The sequence below is a fragment of the Watersipora subatra genome, chromosome 11, assembly GCF_963576615.1.
Source record: "Watersipora subatra chromosome 11, tzWatSuba1.1, whole genome shotgun sequence".
Lineage (NCBI taxonomy): Eukaryota > Metazoa > Bryozoa > Gymnolaemata > Cheilostomatida > Watersiporidae > Watersipora > Watersipora subatra.
The window spans coordinates 25,992,600-26,016,972 of record NC_088718.1 but is presented as its reverse complement, the minus strand read 5'-3'; the positions used below and the strand labels follow the sequence as shown (position 1 = coordinate 26,016,972).

Here is a 24,373-nt window from a genome sequence, read left to right as displayed (position 1 = left end):
ATAGAAACACGTATCAAACGTTTCGAACAACCTTCAACGCATTATGGTTGGGAGGGTATTTTGAAATCTTCGTTCATACTGCAGGATTCAACAAAAGACAGAATGCATACTTGGCATTGAAGTGCCAACTAGCTGTTATGACAACAAGAGTGCTAATGCTAAAGGTGATTACTTTTGACACCTGTCAATTTAGTCTGGGTCTCACAAGTAATGTAGGATCCACAAGTATTTATCAACCTGCTACTACCTCTCAAAGAAGCCAGTGCTGCTGTCACCATGCATGTGACACCGAGCATAGCAAATATGAAAACTTCGTGAGGTAGATTTAGGAGAACTTACTAAGGAAAACCTGATCACTTTTTTGCTGAAGCTTGAGTGGTTGCTTAAAGGAGTCAACACCCTTATCAATCCTGTATATCTGTACATTTTGGTTGTTTCTCAGAGCGATTGTGTTGGAGGCAGACGATATGAGTGTTGGCTTGTTTAACTGAAATAACATATCATGATGTTAATTTCATGTTAACTTATTATACTCCATGTTATGTTGGGTGATGTGAGTTTTAACAAAACCTTATGTGAAAAAATTGGAAAAGATGACATATTGATAACACAAGTATATTATAACTAGGAGAATAAAGACATGATGGCTGAAATAGTTGATCCCTACAGTTGATACAGCAACAGAGAGAAATGAAACTAGCCAGATAAGTAACTGAGATGAAGTACAATAAGTTCTCTATGCGAAGAACTGTACTATATATCAAATACTTTCACCATTTGGCTAGTAAAGAGGCAGGCAGCTCTGCTAGTTTCCACTACTGTACCCAGATAATAGTGAGAGTAATAGATAATTTGATGATAAGCTTCAGATCAGGATTAGTGTGATGAGAGTGATGTATGATTTACCAGAGAGATAAGTACAACAAGAAATGTTCACTTTATGTAAAACAGGGTCATGACTGGAAATATTCTACAATAAGTTTAGTTCATTAAACAACTTCAATAAACAGTTTAGACAAGGTAAAACACTCTAGGTTTTATAAATTTTATAAAACCCTAGTAGTGTTACCCGGCGTTGCCAGGGTAATAGAAAAATCTTTGAACAGAAAATTGATTTGTATTTAACATATAACAACATTTGCCACTCTACCTTTCAAACTACATATCATGAAAGAGGTGTTTTGTGTAGTTGAAATAAATTAAGAGAGAAAATAAAACAGCTGTAAAGGTTTTTAAACTTTGCCAAACAACTGTAACTTACAAACTTCATATCATGAGGAAAAGGTTTTGTGCAAGACAACTAAATTAAAAATAAATAAAACAACTGTAAAGGTTTTCAAACAACTGGGAGTTTAAAATTTCGTAATTTGAAAAAAGTGTTTCGTGGAAATAAATTAGAAGGAAAAATAAAAATGTAAATGTGTTTAAATGTAAAATCATTAGCAAGTAATGGATAAATATAGTCTTATTTCGCTACAATTACAATCAAAAGTTATTTAGTATACAATTATATGATTTCAGTTAATTTCAATGTTAGCATGCAAAAATTGCATGCCAGTTTTTGCATGCCACTGTTGTCATGCGACAAAATCATAGGCTATAGACATATATAAAGTGGTGTAAAAACCCAGTTTTTATTTAATGCAACCACCTCCTGGTAAAAATCATCATCATTAAAATAGTATCAAAATACTATGTTAACCTTAGTAACTATAGGTACCTACAATGACTTTAGTGCATTTTGTGGTTATGATCTGCAAGATATAACATTACAATGTACTACGTAGACAATTCTTACCTGCGAGACAGATGCGTAACATAAATGATCAATCTAACTTAAATGAATTTAGTTTACTAAACACATACTTGAAAGAAGTTTTAGTATGTATTTTAGCAAACCTTAAACTTTACACAGAAATTTTAACAATTATGCGTTTTCAAATCATTTTTATAACAGATACCGGATATACTGGAAAACGGACAACGCGCCATGGCCAGTTCAGCAATGTGTATCTTTTAATAATATATATAATCAGTACACCGATCACCAAATTAAGTTTAAGTTTGAGATCAAATATATTGTTGATATTGTGGGGCAAAACAAATTTGCCCTAACACAAAATTATGAAGAAGCACCAGGTTGCATATACTTAGGTCTCAAAATACTGCTTAAAAGGGGCATCGTAACGTGTGGATGCAGTACTAAAATAATAGCTATAGCTGGACAATCACGCCGCCGACTACACGAATATTTGAATACACATAAGACCAACTTTGAGAAATACATATATAGAAGAAGATAGATTAATGCATTAGGCATTAATGCATTTCAACTCATCTTCTCAACAATGATGTTTCACTGCGAGTGTCACAGTGAGTGTCACAGTGAGTGTCACCGTGAGTGTCACAGTGAGTGTCACCGTGAGTGTCACTGTGAGTGTCAACGTGAGTGTCACCGTGAGTGTCACTGTGAGTGTCACCGTGAGTGTCACCGTGAGTGTCACTGTGAGTGTCAACGTGAGTGTCACCGTGAGTGTCAACGTGAGTGTCACCGTACATGTCACCGTGAGTGTCACTATGAAGAATAAATTATAGCCTATATAAACAACAAGATGTCTAATTACGTGACACAGGGACGAATATTTATGAATAATACCTTTTCTGTCTTAACAACATCCTTAGTGTACCAGTTGAAGAAGATGTACTCCCTTGGGTAGAGGAGCACAAGAAAGTGTTGACAGCAGAAAAAATCTTGCAGTTTGTCAACTGAAAGGTCTGTTTCTTTTGACAAGTTCACCTCTGTATTTCCTTCCTTGTCAATTATCTCTATCAGCAATTCTTCTTCTTCATTTAGCCTCTACAGATCCCGGTAGATAAATAGATGTCATTGCAAACAGACTAGTAACTGTGACTTTAAACAGACTAGTAACTGTGACTTTAAACAGATTAGTCACTGTGACTTTAAACAAGACTAGTAACTGTGACTATAAACAAGACTAGTAACCGTCACTATAAACAGACTATTAACTATCACTATAAACATACTAGTAACTATCACTATAAACATACTAGTAACTGTCACTATAAACAGACTAGTAACTGTCACTATAAACAGACTAGTAACTATCACTATAAACATACTAGTAACTGTCACTATAAACAGACTAGTAACTGCCACTATAAACAGACTAGTAACTGGCACTATAAACATACTAGTAACTATCACTATAAACAGGCTAGTAACTATCACTTTAAACAGGCTAGTAACTGCCACTATAAACAGACTAGTGACTATCACTATAAACAGACTAGTAACTGTGACTATAAACAGACTAGTGACTATCACTATAAACAGACTTGTAACTGTCACTATAAACATACTAGTAACTGTCACTATAAACAGACCAGTAACTGTCACTATAAACAGACTAGTAACTGGCACTATAAACATACTAGTAACTATCACTATAAACAGGCTAGTAACTGTCACTATAAACAGACTAGTGACTATCACTATAAACAGACTAGTAACTTTCACTATAAACAGACTAGTAACTATCACTATAAACATACTAGTAACTATCACTATAAACAGACTAGTAACTATCACTATAAACATACTAGTAACTGTCACTATAAACATACTAGTAACTATCACTATAAACAGACTAGTAACTATCCCTATAAACAGACTAGTAACTATCACTATAAACAGACTAGTAACTATCACTATAAACAGACTAGTAACTGTCGCTATATACAGGCAAGTAGAAGTTATTAGCTAGAACTACTCACCTGTAGAAGGGATAACTGTCCATTTACATAGTGGTGCTTTAGAATGACCCTATCATCATACACACACTCTGCTGTCATATTTCCTGTCGCTGCATCAAACTTGTGCCAACTTGTCTCACACTTGACAAGCACTTCATTTGGTTTGCATCCTCCGCTCTACGCAACAAAACAAACAGAGAATTTCATTAATTGCATTATTATAATATGTAAAGAACTAGCTGTCACAACATATTTCGTCAGTGGTTTGATAAAAAAGTCTACTACCGGATTTATTTAGTTCTATCATTAAGAATTCACAGAACCCATCTCCAACTAGTACACACTCACCAGCTTATGAAAACCTCCAATCACTATTTCTTCGATCAAGTCATCTTGAATAGACCGGAAGCTGAGAGTGCCTTGGCTGGTTACCGTGACAACATAGTCATCGAAGCATACCACATCCTTGAGACACTCATCAGCCTGCAGTGTGTGTTTGAGACTCGATGTTATCTTTCCTGAGCTTGTGTCCCAGATGGAGACAGTGCTAAATATACCAAATGAAGTGAGTAAAGATGTACATCAAGTAAGTAAAGTGATGATTTACTAGAAAAATCAAATGGCATGTGAGTGAAACAGCATGCCGATTCAATTCAATTTGATAAATTGAATATTTGTCAAATTTCTCAGCTGGCTCCGCCTCCTTTACACTCGGTTGTTCTTGCATAAATGACTCGGCTCCAATGAGTAAATCTTAATGTGGTCAGGTTAGCTGAGCTAAGTATAGTCGACGTCGATATTCACTTCTTTAGACAAATTGTACTGAGTTGAACTTATAGTAGTAGCCGTCATTGCTCAACAACAATACAAGTAAAGATTAAACCGATAGCCAGGGCAGCTATGCTTCGCGCGCTGTACAGTACCTATATGTACAGTACACACACAACATAATAGAACTCCACGCGCCCGAGCAATACTACCTTCAGAGCTCATAACATGAATATTCATTACGCGTGTACCTGTGAACCAATCAGGAGCCAAGATTTTATTGCTATAGGTAAACCTGTTTGGGAACAAAAATCTCCCTGCCCGGCTGGTTTCCACCACAATATAAAAAATACAACAAGCCTGTTGTTAAAAATAAATCGCTGCTGTTTAAAATTAAAAAAACCACGTGATAACATGTACCAAACCATAAAATTAATTAGAATAAAATATTATAATTATAATTAATGCCATGATAGGAGATGTGTCCGTCTGTACGAAGCAATGCTAAAAGCATTAGGAAACAATGGTTACACCTCACAGGAATCAAACCCATATATTCACTTCCAAAGTCAAGCACACTACCACGGCACCACTTGATCACCTCATCACATTTGAGAATAATTGTGCGCATACTTATTACACATGACAATCTCTCACAGTGTGCCGGAGCTGGTGTACTAGTCTTTACTATAATATTAGCGCGGTGTCCGTCTGTATTTCAAACGCAACACTAAAAGTGCTAAGAAAAAAAATGCACCACAGAGGAATCAGACCAAGTGACTCCGCATCCCAGCCAGGCACGCAACCATCTGCACTACTCGGTTACCCTACTATTGACAATAGTAATTGTACATATATACATACTACTTGAGAAGACCTCTCATGGCACACGGGACTGCCTGGGTACTAGTCTATAGTACTATGTTATTATTATGATAATATATTATAATATTGGACCTACTCGGAATCAGTAGAAAGAGAAGCGGTGTGTTTGCTGGCAGAAGAAATGCTGTCGATTGGATGAATCATTCTATCAAATGTGTTCGCTTCTAGCAAGAGCGGATGAACAGGCATTCCGGTGTGAAAGACTCTCACGCTTCCATCTTCGGCCGCGGTCAGAACCATAGCAGCTACAAGCAGTCATGACAAAAATCGTGAAGTCATTTATTGAAGATGACTTTGAACAGCTAACAGCTGACAGCTGAAGAAGAAATTTCAATGCTCACATACAAACATTTAGTGGTAAAATGAATTATGCTTGTTTGTATTAATTTACTATGTGAATGCCAGATGTTGCGGAGATAATAAAAAAGTTTTTGTACAAAAAATTCATTTTTAATCAACATACACAACATTTACGATTCTAAAATTTAGATGAAAGTGTTTGTTTACTTCTTTGTACTGTATTTATCTCTGTGTAATTCATGCAGTACCAGCTGGAGTGCATACTACAGCTCTTTACCGATTGCCATAGTCTTGCTGGCAATGAGAGTTTAAATATTTTTCTTCTGACCAACAATTCTGGCATAATGCTTGCTGAAGTGTGTAGCAAAACGCTATGAAAGATTGGCATGTGTAATGAGTATGTACACAATTTAATCCATAGTATAGCCAGTTAGACAGGGTAGTTTACTGAATAAATGCCTGTCTGCGGAACTGGAGGTTCCAAGTTCAAATCTAGTGCGCAGCAGATTTTAATTCCAAAAACTTTGTCGATACAACTGGGCACAAAAACACAAAAGACAAACACTAAAATTTGTATATATTTCATCTATTCTTACGGACGTCTTTGTTGACTATAATCCCAGTGATTGGACGTGAATGTGCATCAAATTTGCGAACTTGTCCAATCTCAATCAAATGGCCAAACTTCTCCATATTCAACTTGAAAACATACAGCTGGCCAAGATGGTATCCAGCAGCAAACGATTCACTCACTATACCTGAAAAAACGCATAAAAAATCGACATAGTAATATATGAAAAATAGCAACCTTACAACTGTTTAAACTACAGCAACTTGTGTTTACCAGCAGAGTTATGTCTGTATACTCTCATATACCCAACTGTGTTGTCTTTACTAGCAGAGTTATGTCTTTATACTCTCACATACCTAGCTGTGTTGTATATACTAGCAGAGCTATGTCTGTATACTCTCATATACCCAGCTGTGTTGTGTTTACTAGCAGAGTTATGTCTGTATACTCTCATATACCCAACTGTGTTGTCTTTACTAGCAGAGTTATGTCTGTATACTCTCACATACCCAGCTGTGTTGTCTTTACTAGCAGAGTTATGTCTGTATACTCTCATATACCCAACTGTGTTGTGTTTACTAACAGAGTTATGTCTGTATACTCTCATATACCCAGCTGTGTTGTGTTTACTAGCAAAGTTATGTCTGTATACTCTCATATACCCAGCTGTGTTGTGTTTACTAGCAGAGTTATGTCTGTATACTCTCATATACCCAGCTGTGTTGTGTTTACTAGCAAAGTTATGTCTGTATACTCTCATATACCCAGCTGTGTTGTGTTTACTAGCAGAGTTATGTCTGTATACTCTCATATACCCAGCTGTGTTGTGTTTACTAGCAAAGTTATGTCTGTATACTCTCATATACCCAGCTGTGTTGTGTTTACTAGCAGAGTTATGTCTGTATACTCTCATATACCCAGCTGTGTTGTGTTTACTAGCAGAGTTATGTCTGTATACTATCACACACCCATCTGTGTTGTGTTTACTAGCAGAGTTATGTCTGTATACTCTCATATACCCAGCTGTGTTGTGTTTACTAGCAGAGTTATGTCTGTATACTCTGATATACCCAGCTGTGTTGTGTTTACTAGCAGAGTTATGTCTGTATACTATCACACACCCATCTGTGTTGTGTTTACTAGCAGAGTTATGTCTGTATACTCTCATATACCCAGCTGTGTTGTGTTTACTAGCAAAGTTATGTCTATATATTCTCACAAACCTAATTATAATATGTTGACAACCAGAGTTGTCTCTATATACTCTTCTTGTAATGTAATCATAAACATATTCCAATCAAAAACCTAATTGGAATGTGTTTCCTAGCAGAGTAGTAACCATATATTTTTACACACCTAATTGTAATGTATTTTCTGCTGCCTATACACTTTTAAAATTGTAGTTTAAAAACATAACTGTTGAAATAACTCTTATAGGGTTAGTAAATATAGCAAAAGGTACTAACATCGGAAATCTCCAAAACCTCAACATTGTAATTCATAAATTCAAACATAAAATATTCGGGAAAGAAACAGTAAGTCATGATATATATTTTACTATTTACCATTACTATTGCCAGCGTATTGTAACAAAAAAATAACAAAAATGTTAATATAGTCTTCTACGCACTATCTTATGTATACATGTCTCATTGTAACATATGGAAAGTCTAAAACAAAGTGAACACAACTCCAAATCTAAAACCTAATATAGGAGATTCAACTGACAAAGTCAAGGCGGAGGACAGGACTTATTAACTTTTTGATAAGTAATTGACTTTTCTGTGTCACAACTAAAATGTGGGCTGACTACTCATGCCATGAATAACAACCAGAAACTGATACAGACAGTACTTACAAGGTAAGAAAGAATAAAGGTCTATGACACACACTGTATAGATGAGATATAAAAGCTTAGAGGTCTATGACACATACTGTATAGATAAGATAAAAAAGGTTACAAGTCTATGACTTCATAAACGTGAGACTGCACACATGTACAGTGAACCCTCACCATACAATTTTAATCCGTTCCAGTGTTGGCATAGTATAGCAAAAATGTCATAGAGAGTGGTAAAGAAACCAATAGTAATTATCTTATACAAACACCCATTGGTAATAGCCATCTAAATTTTATATGCCTCCTGTACATATTGAAAATGAATAACAAAATAGTGTGTTAACCTTAGTAACTATAGTTACCTACAGCAACTTTAGTGTATTTAGTGGTGATGATCTGCAATAAAATGTAGAATTACAATGTACTTTGTGCAGTACGTACCATAGGGAGTTCTTACTCTTGAGACAGATATATAACATAAATGTTCGATATAACTTAAATGGATTTAGCTTACTAAACACATACTTAGAGCTTTAATCTTAATTTTACTAAGCTAAACTTCAACTTAGTCATCGTCCAAAGTTTTATCACTTATCATTTCCGGCTTTGTTTTAACTATAACTTGAAACGAATAACGCTGAACTGAGAGAGAGAGTGAGCATCATATCTCTGTCAGACGTCGTGAAAAGGATTTCACGAAAAGTTATATCAGCATCTTTGTTATTTTGATGAATTCAGCACTCCAAACTACTAAATTTTAACTGCGAGAAAAGTATTTGTTGACATCATATGGCGAAAAAAATGTTGAAAGGCGAGGACGAAAAAAATCGATAAGGCAAAAAAAATTGTATATCAGGGACGTTGTAACTCGAGGGCCCGCTGTATAAGAAAACTCTCCGCAAGCCTGTTGGATCATAGCAGAGCATATCTTTGTCAAAATCGAGTATATACAATGTATAGTTCTATGGCGCAGGCACTGAAAATACCATATAAGAATATAATATAATAACATAATAATACCATATAAGAAATATAATGTGCAATAATGTTAATGGAAAATGATGATGAAAAAAATAACAATTTGTTATAGCTGAAAAAATCTCCTTTAACCCAGTCGAAACAAAAATGGTTTAATCTAGTAGAAATGTGATGGGGAATACGCCTTTGCAAAAAAAGTTATGAATCAACTGCAATTAAAATGTAGACGCATCTGCACACCCCACACACCCACACACTCAGCGCATCCACAAACGCACCCAAAACACATGCACCACATGCACACACACCCTGCATGTACCAACCACACACACACCACCTGCAGTATGTGCAAACACACCACAGACACATACCACGCGCAACACACACCACACACAAACACATGCACTGCACACACACACAAAAGAAAAAACCAATGACACATACCATACACCCTACACATTACACCGGACACACGCGCACACACCACCATACATGCGCACAGACACAACCGCACAAGCACACTAAATACTACCGCAGGCACACACCGCACATCACCGCAACACCGTTGCACATGCACATCACGCACAATCCCATGCACACCGCACATGCACACATTGCACTACCGCATGCACACATTGCACACACACACAATACACAACAAACGCCAGACACACAAACCACACATACATGTCACACAAACACACCACCCACAAACCACACACACTGCACACACATCACACTTAAGACACGTATTGCAAACATCGCACGCACCACATGCACGACACACACACCGCAAACGCACCAAACACACCGGGCACACACACCGCACACATGCATACACACCGTACACACACACTACGCACATACACACCGCACACACACACACGCACACCGCACACACACACGCACACCGCACAATAACACACACCGCACACACACCGCACACACACACACCGCACACACACCGCACACACACCGCACACACGCACGCACGCCGCACACACACACACCGCACACACACACGCACGCACGCACACACACCACATACTATCGTGTACACACCATCGCACACACACTAGCGCGCACACACACACACTAGCGCATACACACACCAACACACGCATACACATACCACCACATGCCACTGAGATGGTGTGGTATATCATATTAACCACACGAGCTCGGCGCACATTCTGCGCAGCTGCTTATACATATAAACAGTATAGTGTTAGGAAAAAGCGAAAAATGTTTTCTTTAATAGAGACTGCTTACTCTATCAGATAGGGTACATTTAATATAAGGATGAGATCATATGCAAAATATAAAATAGCATGATCACATGGATGAATATTCTAGTTAATTCTATAAAGGAAAGTATGAAACTACAACAACTTCAAAAACTACCTACGGAGAGTTGTGAGAGAGATCTCCATTTTGGCAGAAACTATAAGATGAATGCCAAATGTATCAGACTCTTCATTGACCTCCTCATTTTCTTTCTCAACAGCGACGATTATATAGCAATACTTCTTAGTACATGCTGTAATCTGTAGACAAATATGTTCCATGAGTAACAAACAGAGCAACTTGGTGTGTGTGTGCGCGCGCGTGTGTATATATGCACTTAACATGAACCCTAAAGGTAGGTGTGTACATACTCGTGTACCAGAAACACCAAAAGTTTGTGCGTACATACATGTGCACCCGACACTAAAGGTATGTGCACATAGACATGTACAGGCAACACAAAAAATATGTGCTTGTGTACAAGTAATACAGAAGGTAAGTGTATTCACCTATGTAGGCCAGTAACACACAAAGAAGGTGCGCATACACATGTATAATTACCAGAAAAATTCAAGGTAGGTATGTACATAAATATGTAGTTGTATAACTAAAGGTATGTGCATATATATGTGTGCAAATAATACTGAAGGTTACAATGCACATCTGTAAAATGTATAAAGTGGAAATTAATAAACATGTGTACATCTTACCAAAGCGCTTGAACTACCTGGAGGAACTTGACCAAAAGAAATATTCTTCGCCGGAGAATCGAGAAGAATCCGTGACCAGCTGCCATGCATCTCCGCACTGCCTATCAGCAAAATAGCATAACAGTTATTTAGATCCACCTGATGTAATACTTTGTTATGTAATATAACTTCGGATATATATTGGTATATATAAATATATACCTATATAAATACACCGGTATCTATATATATTTATATATACATAGTATATATACAATGTACATATATGTCTATATACACATATATCAATGTACATATATATATACAGTGAAACATGGGTAACTCGCCCACGGATAGCTCGAACACATGGTTAATTCGAACGGTTTCTTTGGTCCGTTCCCATGTAATGATAAATTGCTATAGATAACTCGAACTCAACACTGTTAATTCGAACTGTTTTTTGCCCGACGGCTACCAAAACGGTTGTTATCGCTTTAGAAAATCACTTTATTCCAAGCCATAGAGGTAAACTTCAACTTTTCGTAATTCATAAGCGTCGTTATTACCATCGGCAAAATATTTCTGTCAACGACTTTTCTAAAGGTTTGGTGAAATTTGATTTATACCAAACATCCGCTTATATTAGCGATATTATAGTAGCGATCGCCCTTCGGAAGCAAGGTAAAGTGAGGTAATCTTTGCATAAACTTCAAGAAAAATCGGCAAAATTGATCATGAGTAAAACGCTCAAAAGAAAAAGATGTCTTTTCTTTTGAGCATTTCAACAACGATCAAGTTTTGCCAATGTCAATCTAAAAAACGTCCTGGCAATAACGTCACCTCAAACAACAAACAAATCTCAAGTGATAAAAAAATCTCTAAACTTTTTGATAAAAACTTTTTAAATTTTACATTAGAAGCATTTAATTTGAAACAAGCCATTTGTGCTTTTGATTTATATTATGGTTTGTATATGTACATGTATCTACTAATAAATAAGTAAATACATGGACTTGTGACAGTGCTCTGATAACTTGAACGCTCTGATAATTCGAACACTTTTGCTCGGTCCCGTGAAGTTCGAGTTATCCATGTTTGACTGTATATATATATATATATATATATATATAGATGCATCTTTGCATATATATATATAGATGCAAAGATGGTTTCAGGTGCAAAGATGCACCCGAGACCATCCAAGACATCATCAGTGGATGCAAGCGGCTAGCAGGAAACGCATACACTGAGCGGCATAATCATGTCGCAGGTGTTGTGTATAGACGTCTATGTGACGAGTATGGCCTTAATAAACCACAACACTGGTGGGAAGCTCCTGGTAAGGTCAATGAAAATGACCGCGCTAAGATCCTCTGAGACTTCTACACCCAGACTGACAAGCATGTCCTGGCAAACCAACCAGATATAGTGGTGGTGGACAAGGAGAACAAGAGAGCTACTATAATAGATATAGCAGTACCCAATGACTATAATGTATCTACAATATAGCCAGCAAAGAAAAAGAAAAGGTGGAGAAATATCTCCCTCTTGGAGAAGAGATTGAAAAATGCTGGGATGTAAGAACAACTGTAATCCCAGTAGTTATTGGGGCACTGGACGCAATAACACCGGCACATGAAATGTGGCTTGCCCAAATACCAACAGCAATCAACTCAGGTGAGTTGCAGAAAAGTGCGCTATTGGGAACAGCTAAGATCTTGAGGCGAGTGCTCAAACTCCCAGGTCTCTGGTAGGAGACCCGAGTTAGAGCAGAAACTACCACCCATACGGATTAACCGGGGTGAGGAAACAATTTTTTTCTATCTATATATATATATATATAACTATAGTGTTGGAATAGGTTAATGTTACTTATTTTTCTTCCAGATTGATGTTTTACTCTGAGGTCACGACAGGTCTGTTTCGTGCTGGTACACTCTTCAGGTGACTTGTGTTAAATGGCTAATGGGATTGCCTCTCCTGGTGTTGTTGGTGGTGTTTGTATCTATATATATTTGGAGCTACGAACACCACCAACAACCCCGGGAGAGGCAATTCCGCCATCCACCTAACACAAGTCACCTGTCACCCGAAGAGTGTACCAGCACGAAACAGACCTGTCATGACCCCAGATTAAAACATCAATCTGGAAGAAAGATAAGTAACATTAACCTATTCCAACACTCTAGTTAATTATAACACTCCGCACTTTTTAGAGCGTAGAGTGCTGTTAGCAGTAGGCCTGAGCACTTATCTATCATATATATATATATATATATATATATATATATATATATATATATATATATATATATATATATATATATATATATTTCTCAAAGTATGTGGATCTGTGTGTCATTCCGGCTATAGCTATAGCGCACGCTGATTACTTTACCAATGTGACCATGCGTTGCCATGCCCCTGATAAGAAATATTTTTCGTAAGGTTCAACACCTATATCTGAGGTCAAGATCAATTCTTCTCACGCGGACAATTATATTGCCTCCGTGAGAAAAGCCTTGACATTATCTCTCTGTTCAGTTGGACAAAGACAAGGCGATATCTCATTTTTACATTTGCAACAATATCAAGAGGTACGAGTATCATCATATTCAAAGTTTTGGTGGATGCTTCTGGTGGAACAGTAACCTTTTTATACACACACTTCTCTGCAGGAATTGTTATCCCACGACCAAACACGAGCAAAGCGATTGTTTGGGAGATTTATGATAAATGCATATGTGCACACAACTCCCGAAAAATTATCTGTTAACTGCCGTGACCAAACCCTTGTACCGAAATCTCTTCAACAAATTCAACCATTTTGTGTAGAGTCGTTCAAGTATAATAATGATACAAAAAACATATAAACCTGTTTAAATATGTTACCAAGTCTTTGAAAGGTTACCGCGAAATCCTAAAACTAACCCATCTGATGGGATGATACATAAATAGACAGACTAATAGGGCCTAAAATCGAAATAGAAACTTGAGAAGCCTTTTTTAATCAAAATTAAGACTGGCCAACAAAACGCCAATAAGGCCATGCGACAGATAGTATAACTATTAAGTCATCCAAATTTCACAAGAAAAATGTGCACATTTCACCAGTCTATGGAATTGTTCAATTGCCGAAGGTTTCTGTAATTAACTTAGAAGTACTGAAAAGTGACTGTTTCTTTTTTGCCAATTTTATTATTCGAATTAATTATTTGATTTTATAAAAAAATTATTATAATCTTTAATTATAAGAATAATCATTAGAATTTACAACATCGAAGTATATAACGATTGCATTGTCTAATTGCCGAAGGTTTCTTTAATTAATGAGACCGTTTGAGGCGTAGACCGATTTACAGGTACGAAAATGTGGTACACAGTTTATCAGCCAATGTTTTTGTCCAATTATCGAAGGTTTCATTAAATTATCTAGAACATTAGCCAGATTTCTATACATCTTTTCTACAAGCTAGGGCCGAACTACAATGCCCCTTTGTGACAAGAATACTTCTTTATTTTACTCCAGTTTGCAGAAAACTTCCAGGCGCGTTAAGGCTAATGCTTGCTTCTGTTACATATCGCTGTCAAAACCATTCTATATTCAACACTTGCCAACTTTCAACTTTCCAACACAACTTTCAAACTGTGCATATTACATGGCAGCTTGCCATTTTACTTTTAATACTGCATTTCAGAGATATAATAAACACATTTCATTATTGCCGTTGTTAGTTAAATTACGTACAGTAGGTTAGGTCTACAACTTTAATTAATATTTATTTTATTGTTGTAAAACATAAGTTTGAGATAGTAGTAGATTAGGTCTGATTTTTATACAACCTCTTGTTTTGCATAATTGACCTTTTGAATTTCATTTCAAAACAACTTGACAACTACCATGGACATACAACCTCCCAGAACACTACGCCGTCGCAGTGGCCATCCATGTGTCTCCCAATTATTACGGAGGAGAAATAGAAGGTCTTCACAGCAACCATCAACATCAAATGCTAATGTTTAACAACACACTACTCAAAATAATAACAACAACTCATCTGATTCAGAGAATTCTTTAGTAGATGTTGTAGGCGAAGCCTACAACATCTACTAAAGAATTCTTTTTTCTTTTTTCCGATATCACTTTGGTCGTGGGCTGTATGACAGGGGAACTTCTAGTTATTAATTCGATATACAGTCAAACATGGATAACTCGAACTTCAAGGGACCGAGCAAAAGTGTTCGAATTATCAGAGCGTTCAAGTTATCAGAGCACTGTCACAAGTCCATATATTTACTTATTTATTAGTAGATACATGTACATATACAAACTATAATATAAATCAAAAGCACAAATGGCTTGTTTCAAATTAAATGCTTCGAATGTAAAGTTTAAAACGTTTTCATGAAAAAGTATAGAGATTTTTCTATCACTTGAGATTGGTTTGTTGTTTGAGGTGATGTTATTGCCAGGACGTTTTTCAGATTGACATTGGCAAAACTTGATCGTTGTTGAAATGCTCAGAAGAAAAGACATTTTTTTCTTTTGGGGTTTTACCCACGATCAATTTTGCCGTTTTTTCTAGAAGTTTATGCAGATTACCTTACTTTACCTGGAATTCGTTAAGAGCAACACTCCGAGGCAGTTCAATTAGAAGTTTTACGAGGTTTTACGGTACATTCTATATCACTCACGCTTTTTTAATAGATACTTATTGAATGTACACACGTATTCTGTGTTTAGGTCAAACGATGAATAGTTTTTTGTAGCTCAGACAACGTATACGTTTAATTACAACATTTTTTAAGACGTTTTAAACATTCAACATTCCGACGTTGATTCAACACGGAATCAACGTCGGAAAACTATTCATCACGGGCTAGCCGAGTCACGCACTCAAGGATTTTCGCCACGCACATACAAAACAACATGCGATTTTTGTTTTGTATGTGCGTGGCAAAAATTCTTGCGCGCGTGACCCGGCTAGCCCGTGCTATTCATCGTATCGCAGTATAAATCAAATTTCACCAAACTTTTAGAAAAGTCGTTGACAAAAATATTTTGCCGATGGTGGTAATAACGACGCTTATGAATTACGAAAAGATGAAGTTTACCTCTATGGCTTTGAATAAAGTGATTTTCTAAAGCGAAAACAACTGTTTCGGTAGCTGTTGGGCAAAAAAAACAGTTCGAATTAACAGTGTTGAGTTCGAGTTATCTATAGCAATTTATCATTACGTGGGAACGGACCAAAGGAAATGTTCGAATTAACCATGTGTTCGGGCTATCCGTGGACGAGTTATCCATGTTTGACTGTATTTAGAAAGAAAATATACCCTTTTTCATTTTACGTGAATACTATTTCAAGTATACTTGATGTACTGACAGACACTAATATATAGTATGCTTGATGTACTGACAGAAACTAATATATAGTATGCTTGATGTACTGACAGATACTAATATATAGTATACTTGGTGTACTGACAGATACTAATATCTGGTATACTTGGTGTACTGACAGATACTAATATATAGTATACTTGGTGTACTGACAGATACTAATACATAGTACGCTTGATGTACTGACAGACACTAATATATAGTACACTCGATGTACTGACAGACACTGATATATAATATACTTCATGTACTGATAGACACTAATATATAATATACTTGATGTACTGACAGACAGTAATATATAATATACTTGATGTACTGACAGATACTAATATATAATATACTTGATGTACTGACAGATACTAATATATAGTATACTTGATGTACTGACAGACACTAATATATAGTACACTTGATGCACTGATAACTAGCATAGTTTTGGTAAAAATGTTCCAGAGAGTCATGACTCCACTGTCCCTTGACTACAAACAACAAGCACAAAATCTATTTGATTCTATGCGACCTACCAAAATATAAGTGTCCATCCTCAGTTGCGAATGCCATCTTACCATCTTCAATCGGAGATTTGGCAGTTACGATGGAGTCACCAGGCAGTGCCAAACGACTTTCCGCAACTGTCTGAAACTGAACATGCAGTAGCTGTCAGCAGATATCAAATATTAAATGCTTAAAAAAATTAAAACCAAAAGATCTAACCAGTATGAAGCCATATAAAAATTATTATCCAAAATATGAAAAGGAAATATGAAGTGATAAACGACTTCAAGGAGAGACTGTAAAAAGACAAATAGAACCATCGACAATACGAAAATGAAACGTTTGACCATTTGAAAATAAAACACGTGAAAATAAAGCTATTCACCTGGAACATGTGAGCAACAAGTGAATAATCGTGTTGAATTACCTCAAAAAACTGAAGATATACTTTGTTGAGAAACAGTTGAACTCTCTTTAAAAAAAGTACTACAAAGATAGCAGTAGGTTGATGTAGTAACAATCAACCATTGGTAAAAAAGGATGATCTTAACCTTTTCCAGAAATTTTAAGAAATGGAACTGAATGACCCAATAACCTTTTCTGGAGTGAACTTTTAAAATTGAAGTATATTAATAGTAGTTCTTTTATGTAGATGTGATGGAGAGCTACGAATTCTATTTGATAAGTAAAAACAAGTATGATAACTTCGGTTTAGGTTCTGAGCTACTACAGCCAAATCTGTCCTTAGCTTCTCAGGTGGATATACAATTTTGACATGAGGTAGACATACGAGGTAGACATACGAGGTAGACATACGAGGTAGACATACGAGGTAGACATACGAGGTAGACATACGAGGTAGACATGCGAGGTATACATACGAGGTAAACATACGAGGTAGACATACGAGGTAGACATACGAGGTAGACATGCGAGGTAGACATGCGAGGTAAACATACGAGGTAGACATACGAGGTAAACATACGAGGTAGACATACGAGGTAGACATACGAGGTAAACATACGAGGTAGACATACGAAGTAGACATATATGAAAAAACTATAGTTGTTTGTTGGAACAAATATTCTTACATTATACTGTTTTTCATTTAATTACATAACTGCAAAGCTCAGAAACAATTGGATTTGAAAATACTCCAGCTTTACCACAAATGTATTACATTAAATAAGTAAAAGGCTATGTCATCAACAAAACTATAATAAAAAAATGAAATGAAACAATAATCTTATTACAATAATAGTTTTTATTTTCATTTTACTTTAACTTGATGACCCAAACATATACACAGAACTAATCTAGCATGCATGACATCGACAGTAAATAAACATATCTATTTATGTTTTTATTTCTATTTTAGATATTTTTACATTTTATTTTCAATTATAAAAATTTAATTATCAATCAAATTTCGTTTGTAATGATCACTTTCACTTTTATTTTCAGAATACCATCAGCTTTAAAATTTTTATTTTTAAACTATTTCAAAGATTTTTGCTTTCTTTTTTTGTTATTTGTTGTTTTAATTCTAAGGAAAGCATAGATGCTATCAGAGAGCACTTTATAATTTAGCTGCTTCATCAAAATGAAGTTTAAAAAATTGAATGTTTCAGTTCAAATTGTGTCAGGCAACTCACCAGGCACCAAAACTAACCGCGTCAAGATAACTTGCTACACGAAACAGAAGGCAACAAACAGCTCACAATATATCAATCAGTTCTGATAGAGCAACCTCAACGCAGCACAAATTTTTCTTATTAGTAAGTCTTGTTTGTCTCTGTCTTGCCCTGATTAGCTAGTACTGCAAAAGCTGGCTTTCATAGAAAGCCAGGAGACTAGCTAACAGTTCTCTCTATATGAACAGGGGTGAATTGGTTGTTGTGGTTAGTAGCTTCAGTGAGGAGAGCAGAATGAGTGAGCTAAGCTATTGAGTTGTGGTGCCTTTGCTGACAAGAAACCTTCATCGTGTTGTGGTTGGGGCATATGAGACCATCGCAATGCAAGGAGGGAGGTGATTGGCTTGCGCAGAGGTTGGCAGTACGGAATGCCATTTGATGGGTGACAGTAGTCTGCTGTGGGTGTGTAATCAGTGCAGTGGTGAAGGCTGGTGACAAAGGAAGGTTGGTGTGCCAATACTGCAGCTTGGTGCTGCATAACAAAATCTTTGCTATTTTGCTGACACGCTGATCTTATTGAGTATAAGTTGATGAGTAAAGATCGTCAAAATTGGTCGAAACAGTCCAAACTCCTTAGAGCACTCCTGTTGGCTAGCTCAGCAGTAAAAAACCGGTTGAAAATTATGTAATGCTTTTCTAGAGAAGTGCGCTGTATGTGTTTTTTTTGGAAAGCTTTTTAGCCTTTGCTGGGAAAGTTGAAGTTGTAATTGTTCAGCATATTTCACAGAAACTTTCTAACTTAAATGTTTTAAAGATGAGAAACTATAATTGTTTTACAGGCCATCTAATTATAATATTTACCGTGAACTTATCCTCTACAGGGACTTTCTGCTTGTCCTTTCCAGAATCCTTCTTTTGAGTCACTTCCACAATTGTGTGCTTCTTCGGCTGTACGACGTGCAAACACCCATGAAGCCAAGTCATGAGCAGAATTTCTTTTTCATTCTGGAATCTGAAACAAATGGCATGACATAGAACAAGGCAAACTTTTCAAAATGGTTGCTAAGGTGAGATGTTCCAGAACCTTTGGCTTAAGCCAGCCAGAATTGATAGAGACATTAACATAAACAAATTTGGACTTGGTGAGCAAAACTACCAACACAGCTCGAATGAGATGTCAATATTTAAATCAGATATATCTTTCAGGCAATGAATACATTAAGCAAGAAGGGAGGTTGCAATGCATACTAGTGACATACAATTAGATCTCAAAATGAGGCCTACGAATATCTTCCACAGTGCATGTCTTCTGCACCAGACATAGGTTTTCCAATACTAGCTTTTCCTAGCCTCTGCTGCATGCATAAATTTTGCAGAGCACGTCTTCGGCAGTACACATGTCACCTGCAGAGCGTATGTCTTCCCCAGTACACATATATTTGGCAGTGGCATATCTTCAGCAGTGCCTCTGGCAGTACACATATCTTCTGCAGTACACATAATTATCTTCTGCAGTACACATATCTTCTGCAGTACACATATCTTCTGCAGTACACATATCTTCTGCAGTACACATATCTTCTGCAATACACATATCTTCTGCAGTACACATGTCTTCTGCAGTACACATATCTTCTGCAGTACACATATCTTCTGCAGTACACATATCTTTGGCAGTGGCATATCTTCAGCAGTGCTTCTGTCAGTACGCATATCTTCTGCAGTACACATACCTTCTGCAGTACACATACCTTCTGCAGTACACATACCTTCTGCAGTACACATACCTTCTGCAGTACACATATCTTCAGCAGTGGGTATATCTTTGGCAGTGCGCCTATCTTCAGCAGTACACATATTTTCGGCAGTACACACATCCTCGGCAGTGCACATGTCGTCTGCATATCTTATTCAAAGCAAATGACAAAGAAGTAAAAATCGGATTTCCATAACTCACTTGTATAGCAGCGTCTGACTTGCGATATCAAACACGAGTAGCCCATCATGAGCATTACCATGCACAAATATGGCTGTCACGTCATGAACATTATCAACTTGCAAAGCCTGTATCACCATCTCCTCGTAACCGGCAATCTGACGACAGTCTATTATCTCACCAACGTCGAACTGTGACACTGTCAATAAAGACGAGAGAATGAAAATGTGATCATGTGTTACATTGTCGCTAGAATTGATAATGTGAGCTAAAGTGGCAAGCAGATAGTACACTACTAGTGTCATACCACCATTGAGAGCTGTCAGCAAGAGTGTGACACTGTCAACTACGGTGTCACGCAGTCAGCTAAGTTGTCACATAGTCAGTCAAGATGTGACCTTGTAACTTTAAATTATAATCAGGAGAGAAAAAGTGGAGTTAAATCAATCATTAAATTAGCTATTGTTTTGAAAATAGTTTAAAATGGGAAGATTATCGCCACGCCTGCTAATCTGATTAAAAATCTAATTTAAAATATTCAAAAATTAAAAATTAATGAACTAATCTGATAACAAATTAATTAAAGTAGAAATAAAAAGTATATACAATTGAGGCGTTACATGAACATGTAAGCGTAGAAGTACAGCCATAAATATATCTTAATTATTCATAGATAAACACTCATGTGACTTACAAGAGAAAATGTAGATCTTGGGAACAATCCTGGTAGTTGCTACAATTTCCTTTGGATCATCCATTGGATCCTTCGCAGCCAGAAGATGGAATGAGTCATCTTTGAGAAGGTCAGGTGGTGTGTATCTCATCTGTATGTTGCCATCTGTTGAATTAGTCAACCATTTATAAACTATCAGCAGAAATATTATGTACCTTTTTCAATTTTAAGAAAGTATAATTTTAATTTACTAAGGTCGTTATAATTATAATATAAACATTTAATCATATTATAAAATATTACGATTCTTGGACTATGAATTTGATTGACATGAATCATGAATGCTTCATATAAACTCCGGCAGTCAAACTACAGCACATGAGACTGGGGGCCGAGTTCCATTGATGCTGGTAGCCACCTGGTAGCCAGCACATGCTATTGCAAAACCTATTTGTCCGTGATTGCTTGGTCAGCACAAGCAAGCATATATAAAACCGTATCGAGATATTTTTGCCATTATTCGAACGATGAAAGTGTGAAAGAAAGTTTTGTAAATGCGTAGTGATTTAAGTTGAACGCTGTGTGTTAGAAATGATTTTGTGTGGAGACAAATATTTGCCTAACTTGACAATATAATAAAAAAATATACAATACATATTAGTGTACTCCGACCACCTCAAATATACTACACATATTAGTTTGACTACCTCAAATATTCAAAAGATGTTTGTACACTATTTGTTTTATTACATTTTTCAAAAGAAAAAGCTGGGTAAGGAAGTGTAATTTACCTTCCATGTTGATGAGTACCGCCTTTCTAGATACAGTGAGGATAAAGTGGTGGTCATTGGGAACCACCTCAATCATGGCCACACAGGATCCAATATGGTCATTAGGCATCTCAAATATGAGATAAGTTCCGACTCCTTCAAGCTGAGGATGGGGGCAGACAAATGAGTTCAAATTTGGCCCTGACAAAAGATGAGAGATCAACTCAATGGATGCCTTAACACGCCTTCTTTTCATAAAGAAGAAACGGACGTGGTAACCGCTTGACAAACCTTTCTCGTAGATCCCATTCACAAAGTTTTTGAGAAGTTCAGAGCCAGGAGCGAATGACAGAATCCTGCCGAGTACAACAGGCCCGAGCATTTTGGGATATGCAGAGGCAAGAGAGGAAGTCAGCAAAAATGATCGAATGACTATCTGGAAAGGATTTTTCAGATTTCCTATAGAATTAAAAGAACATAGTAGTTAAATGTAATGAAAAATGCAATAAAATAGATTATTTAATATTCTGATACAGCTGCTGCTCGTGCATATAAAACTGATTTTAAGCCAAACAAACTTATTCGCTTATAAAATTGATCAATTAAGCAGAAACTTATGATGAAACCTGAGTCAATAACTTCATCCTTATCCTTTCCAATGGCCTTCTGATTGTCAAACGTTATTCCGTCTGCAATCTCATAGATCTCTGACCACGAGTACATGCTGAAAAGCCCTGTCAGTCCCTCAATGTTACCAAACACCTAAAAAGAGAAAAAAACAAACCTATCAGCCATTTTTTTAACAAGTAGTGTTTTCAGCCTGAGGAACGAATCAAATTATATACATGTACGATGTATAATGTATTCTATATAAAACTATTTTCTCCAACATGCAACCTGCTTCAACGAATCAGGTATATCATAAAACAAAGTATCTTGGTAAGAAGATGTTTGACTGTAATCTTTCTCTTTATTTAATCTAAATGTGAAGTTTGAAAAGAAGCAGACTACAACAAAAGGCACTGGGCGGCTAAAATATTTAAAAGTCAATTTAAAGACATTAGAGTCACCTTAGATGTGTCAGAGTCACCTTAAATGTGTCAAATTCACTTCATATGTGTCATAGTCACCTTAGATGTGTCAGAGTCACCTCAAATGTGTCAGAGTCACCTCCGAAGTGTCACAGTCCTCTTAAATATGTCAGAGTGACCTCAAATGTGTCAGAGTCACCTCAAGGGTGTTAGAGTCACCTCAGATGTGTCACAGTCATTTAAGACATGTCAGAGTAACCACAAATGTGTTGCAGTCACTTCAGATGTGTCAGAAACTACTCAGAAGTGACATAGTCACCTCTTGGAAAAAGTCTTCGATCCGGTCCAACTTAATGAGCAAAGTTGGCAGCTGTCCTAACTTTCTTAGGTTAGGCTTCTTGTTCTCCAGAATATTGGGCATTGCGGGCACGTATCTATCCTCCTCTGACTCAGGAGAGTCTAGCTTCAGTTTCTTCATCAGCTTATCAGTGTAAGTAAAGGGTTTTTTTTTTCCAGCCCATTTACCTGCCAACATTAACTACCAAACAACCATTTCATGACTTGTGCTAAATACAACCAATACAGACGAAAAGCACTCATAATCAGTTTCATTCACATATACAAATGGAGCTTTCTGAAAATCATATATGAACACCGAATTCAAATTTACTGTCCTTCATCAAAGAAAACTACTCTATACAAACACAGAAAGACATCAAATGCAGCTACAACAATATACCTAAGAAATAATCAACCATTGAAGCCCTCAATATATCACAAAGTTCAGTGGCACTTGGTGTGCTTTCATCTTCCCTCTTGTATTCTTGAAATGGAAGTTCTTCTTTGAACATGGTGTCACCAACCTCAACAAACTGCCTGTGATACCATGCAATCACCTGTAAGAAAGCGAACACATTTATGGATTTGAATGCCAATCGCAAGGTTTTAATTGAATAACTAAGGTGGAAGACTTAATGCTTGGTGTCTATAACATGACAATGCTTTTATTATAATATTTTGCTTCCATATCATTACAATAGTTGGTATTATAATATTTTGTATGCGTCTATAATACCAAAACAGTCATTATTATGTTTGCATTCACAACATTATAATATTTGTTTTATGATAATAAACATCATGATATCAATTCCATGTTTATACCTACTAATAACATGATATCAACTTTATGTTTATATCTACTAGTAACATGATATCAACTTTATGTTTATATCTACTAGTAACATGATATCAACTCTATGTTTATATTTACTAGTAACATGATATCAACTCTATGTTTATATCTACTAGTAGCATGATATCAACTCTATGTTT

General features: G+C 36.4%; 2 protein-coding genes across 2 annotated transcripts in view; both read right to left on the bottom strand.

Annotated features, from left to right (window-relative positions):
• Positions 1 to 24,373, bottom strand: part of LOC137407910 (NACHT and WD repeat domain-containing protein 2-like) — a 47,430-nt gene that overhangs the window by 2,157 nt on the left and 20,900 nt on the right. The window contains exons 17-33 of the mRNA XM_068094293.1: positions 23,778 to 23,934; positions 23,358 to 23,563; positions 22,634 to 22,769; positions 22,299 to 22,466; positions 22,029 to 22,208; positions 21,259 to 21,402; positions 20,586 to 20,763; positions 19,490 to 19,640; positions 17,024 to 17,156; positions 11,114 to 11,214; positions 10,525 to 10,663; positions 6,324 to 6,485; positions 5,504 to 5,672; positions 4,123 to 4,321; positions 3,796 to 3,951; positions 2,657 to 2,857; positions 340 to 487 (exon numbers count right to left, since the gene is read on the bottom strand). Coding sequence (XP_067950394.1) covers positions 340 to 487; positions 2,657 to 2,857; positions 3,796 to 3,951; positions 4,123 to 4,321; positions 5,504 to 5,672; positions 6,324 to 6,485; positions 10,525 to 10,663; positions 11,114 to 11,214; positions 17,024 to 17,156; positions 19,490 to 19,640; positions 20,586 to 20,763; positions 21,259 to 21,402; positions 22,029 to 22,208; positions 22,299 to 22,466; positions 22,634 to 22,769; positions 23,358 to 23,563; positions 23,778 to 23,934 — 2,728 coding nt within the window. The remainder of the gene's footprint in view (positions 1 to 339; positions 488 to 2,656; positions 2,858 to 3,795; positions 3,952 to 4,122; positions 4,322 to 5,503; positions 5,673 to 6,323; positions 6,486 to 10,524; positions 10,664 to 11,113; positions 11,215 to 17,023; positions 17,157 to 19,489; positions 19,641 to 20,585; positions 20,764 to 21,258; positions 21,403 to 22,028; positions 22,209 to 22,298; positions 22,467 to 22,633; positions 22,770 to 23,357; positions 23,564 to 23,777; positions 23,935 to 24,373) is intronic.
• The window catches only part of LOC137408418 (uncharacterized), a 309,349-nt gene that overhangs the window by 264,368 nt on the left and 20,608 nt on the right, over positions 1 to 24,373 (bottom strand). The gene's annotated exons all lie outside the window — the stretch shown is intronic.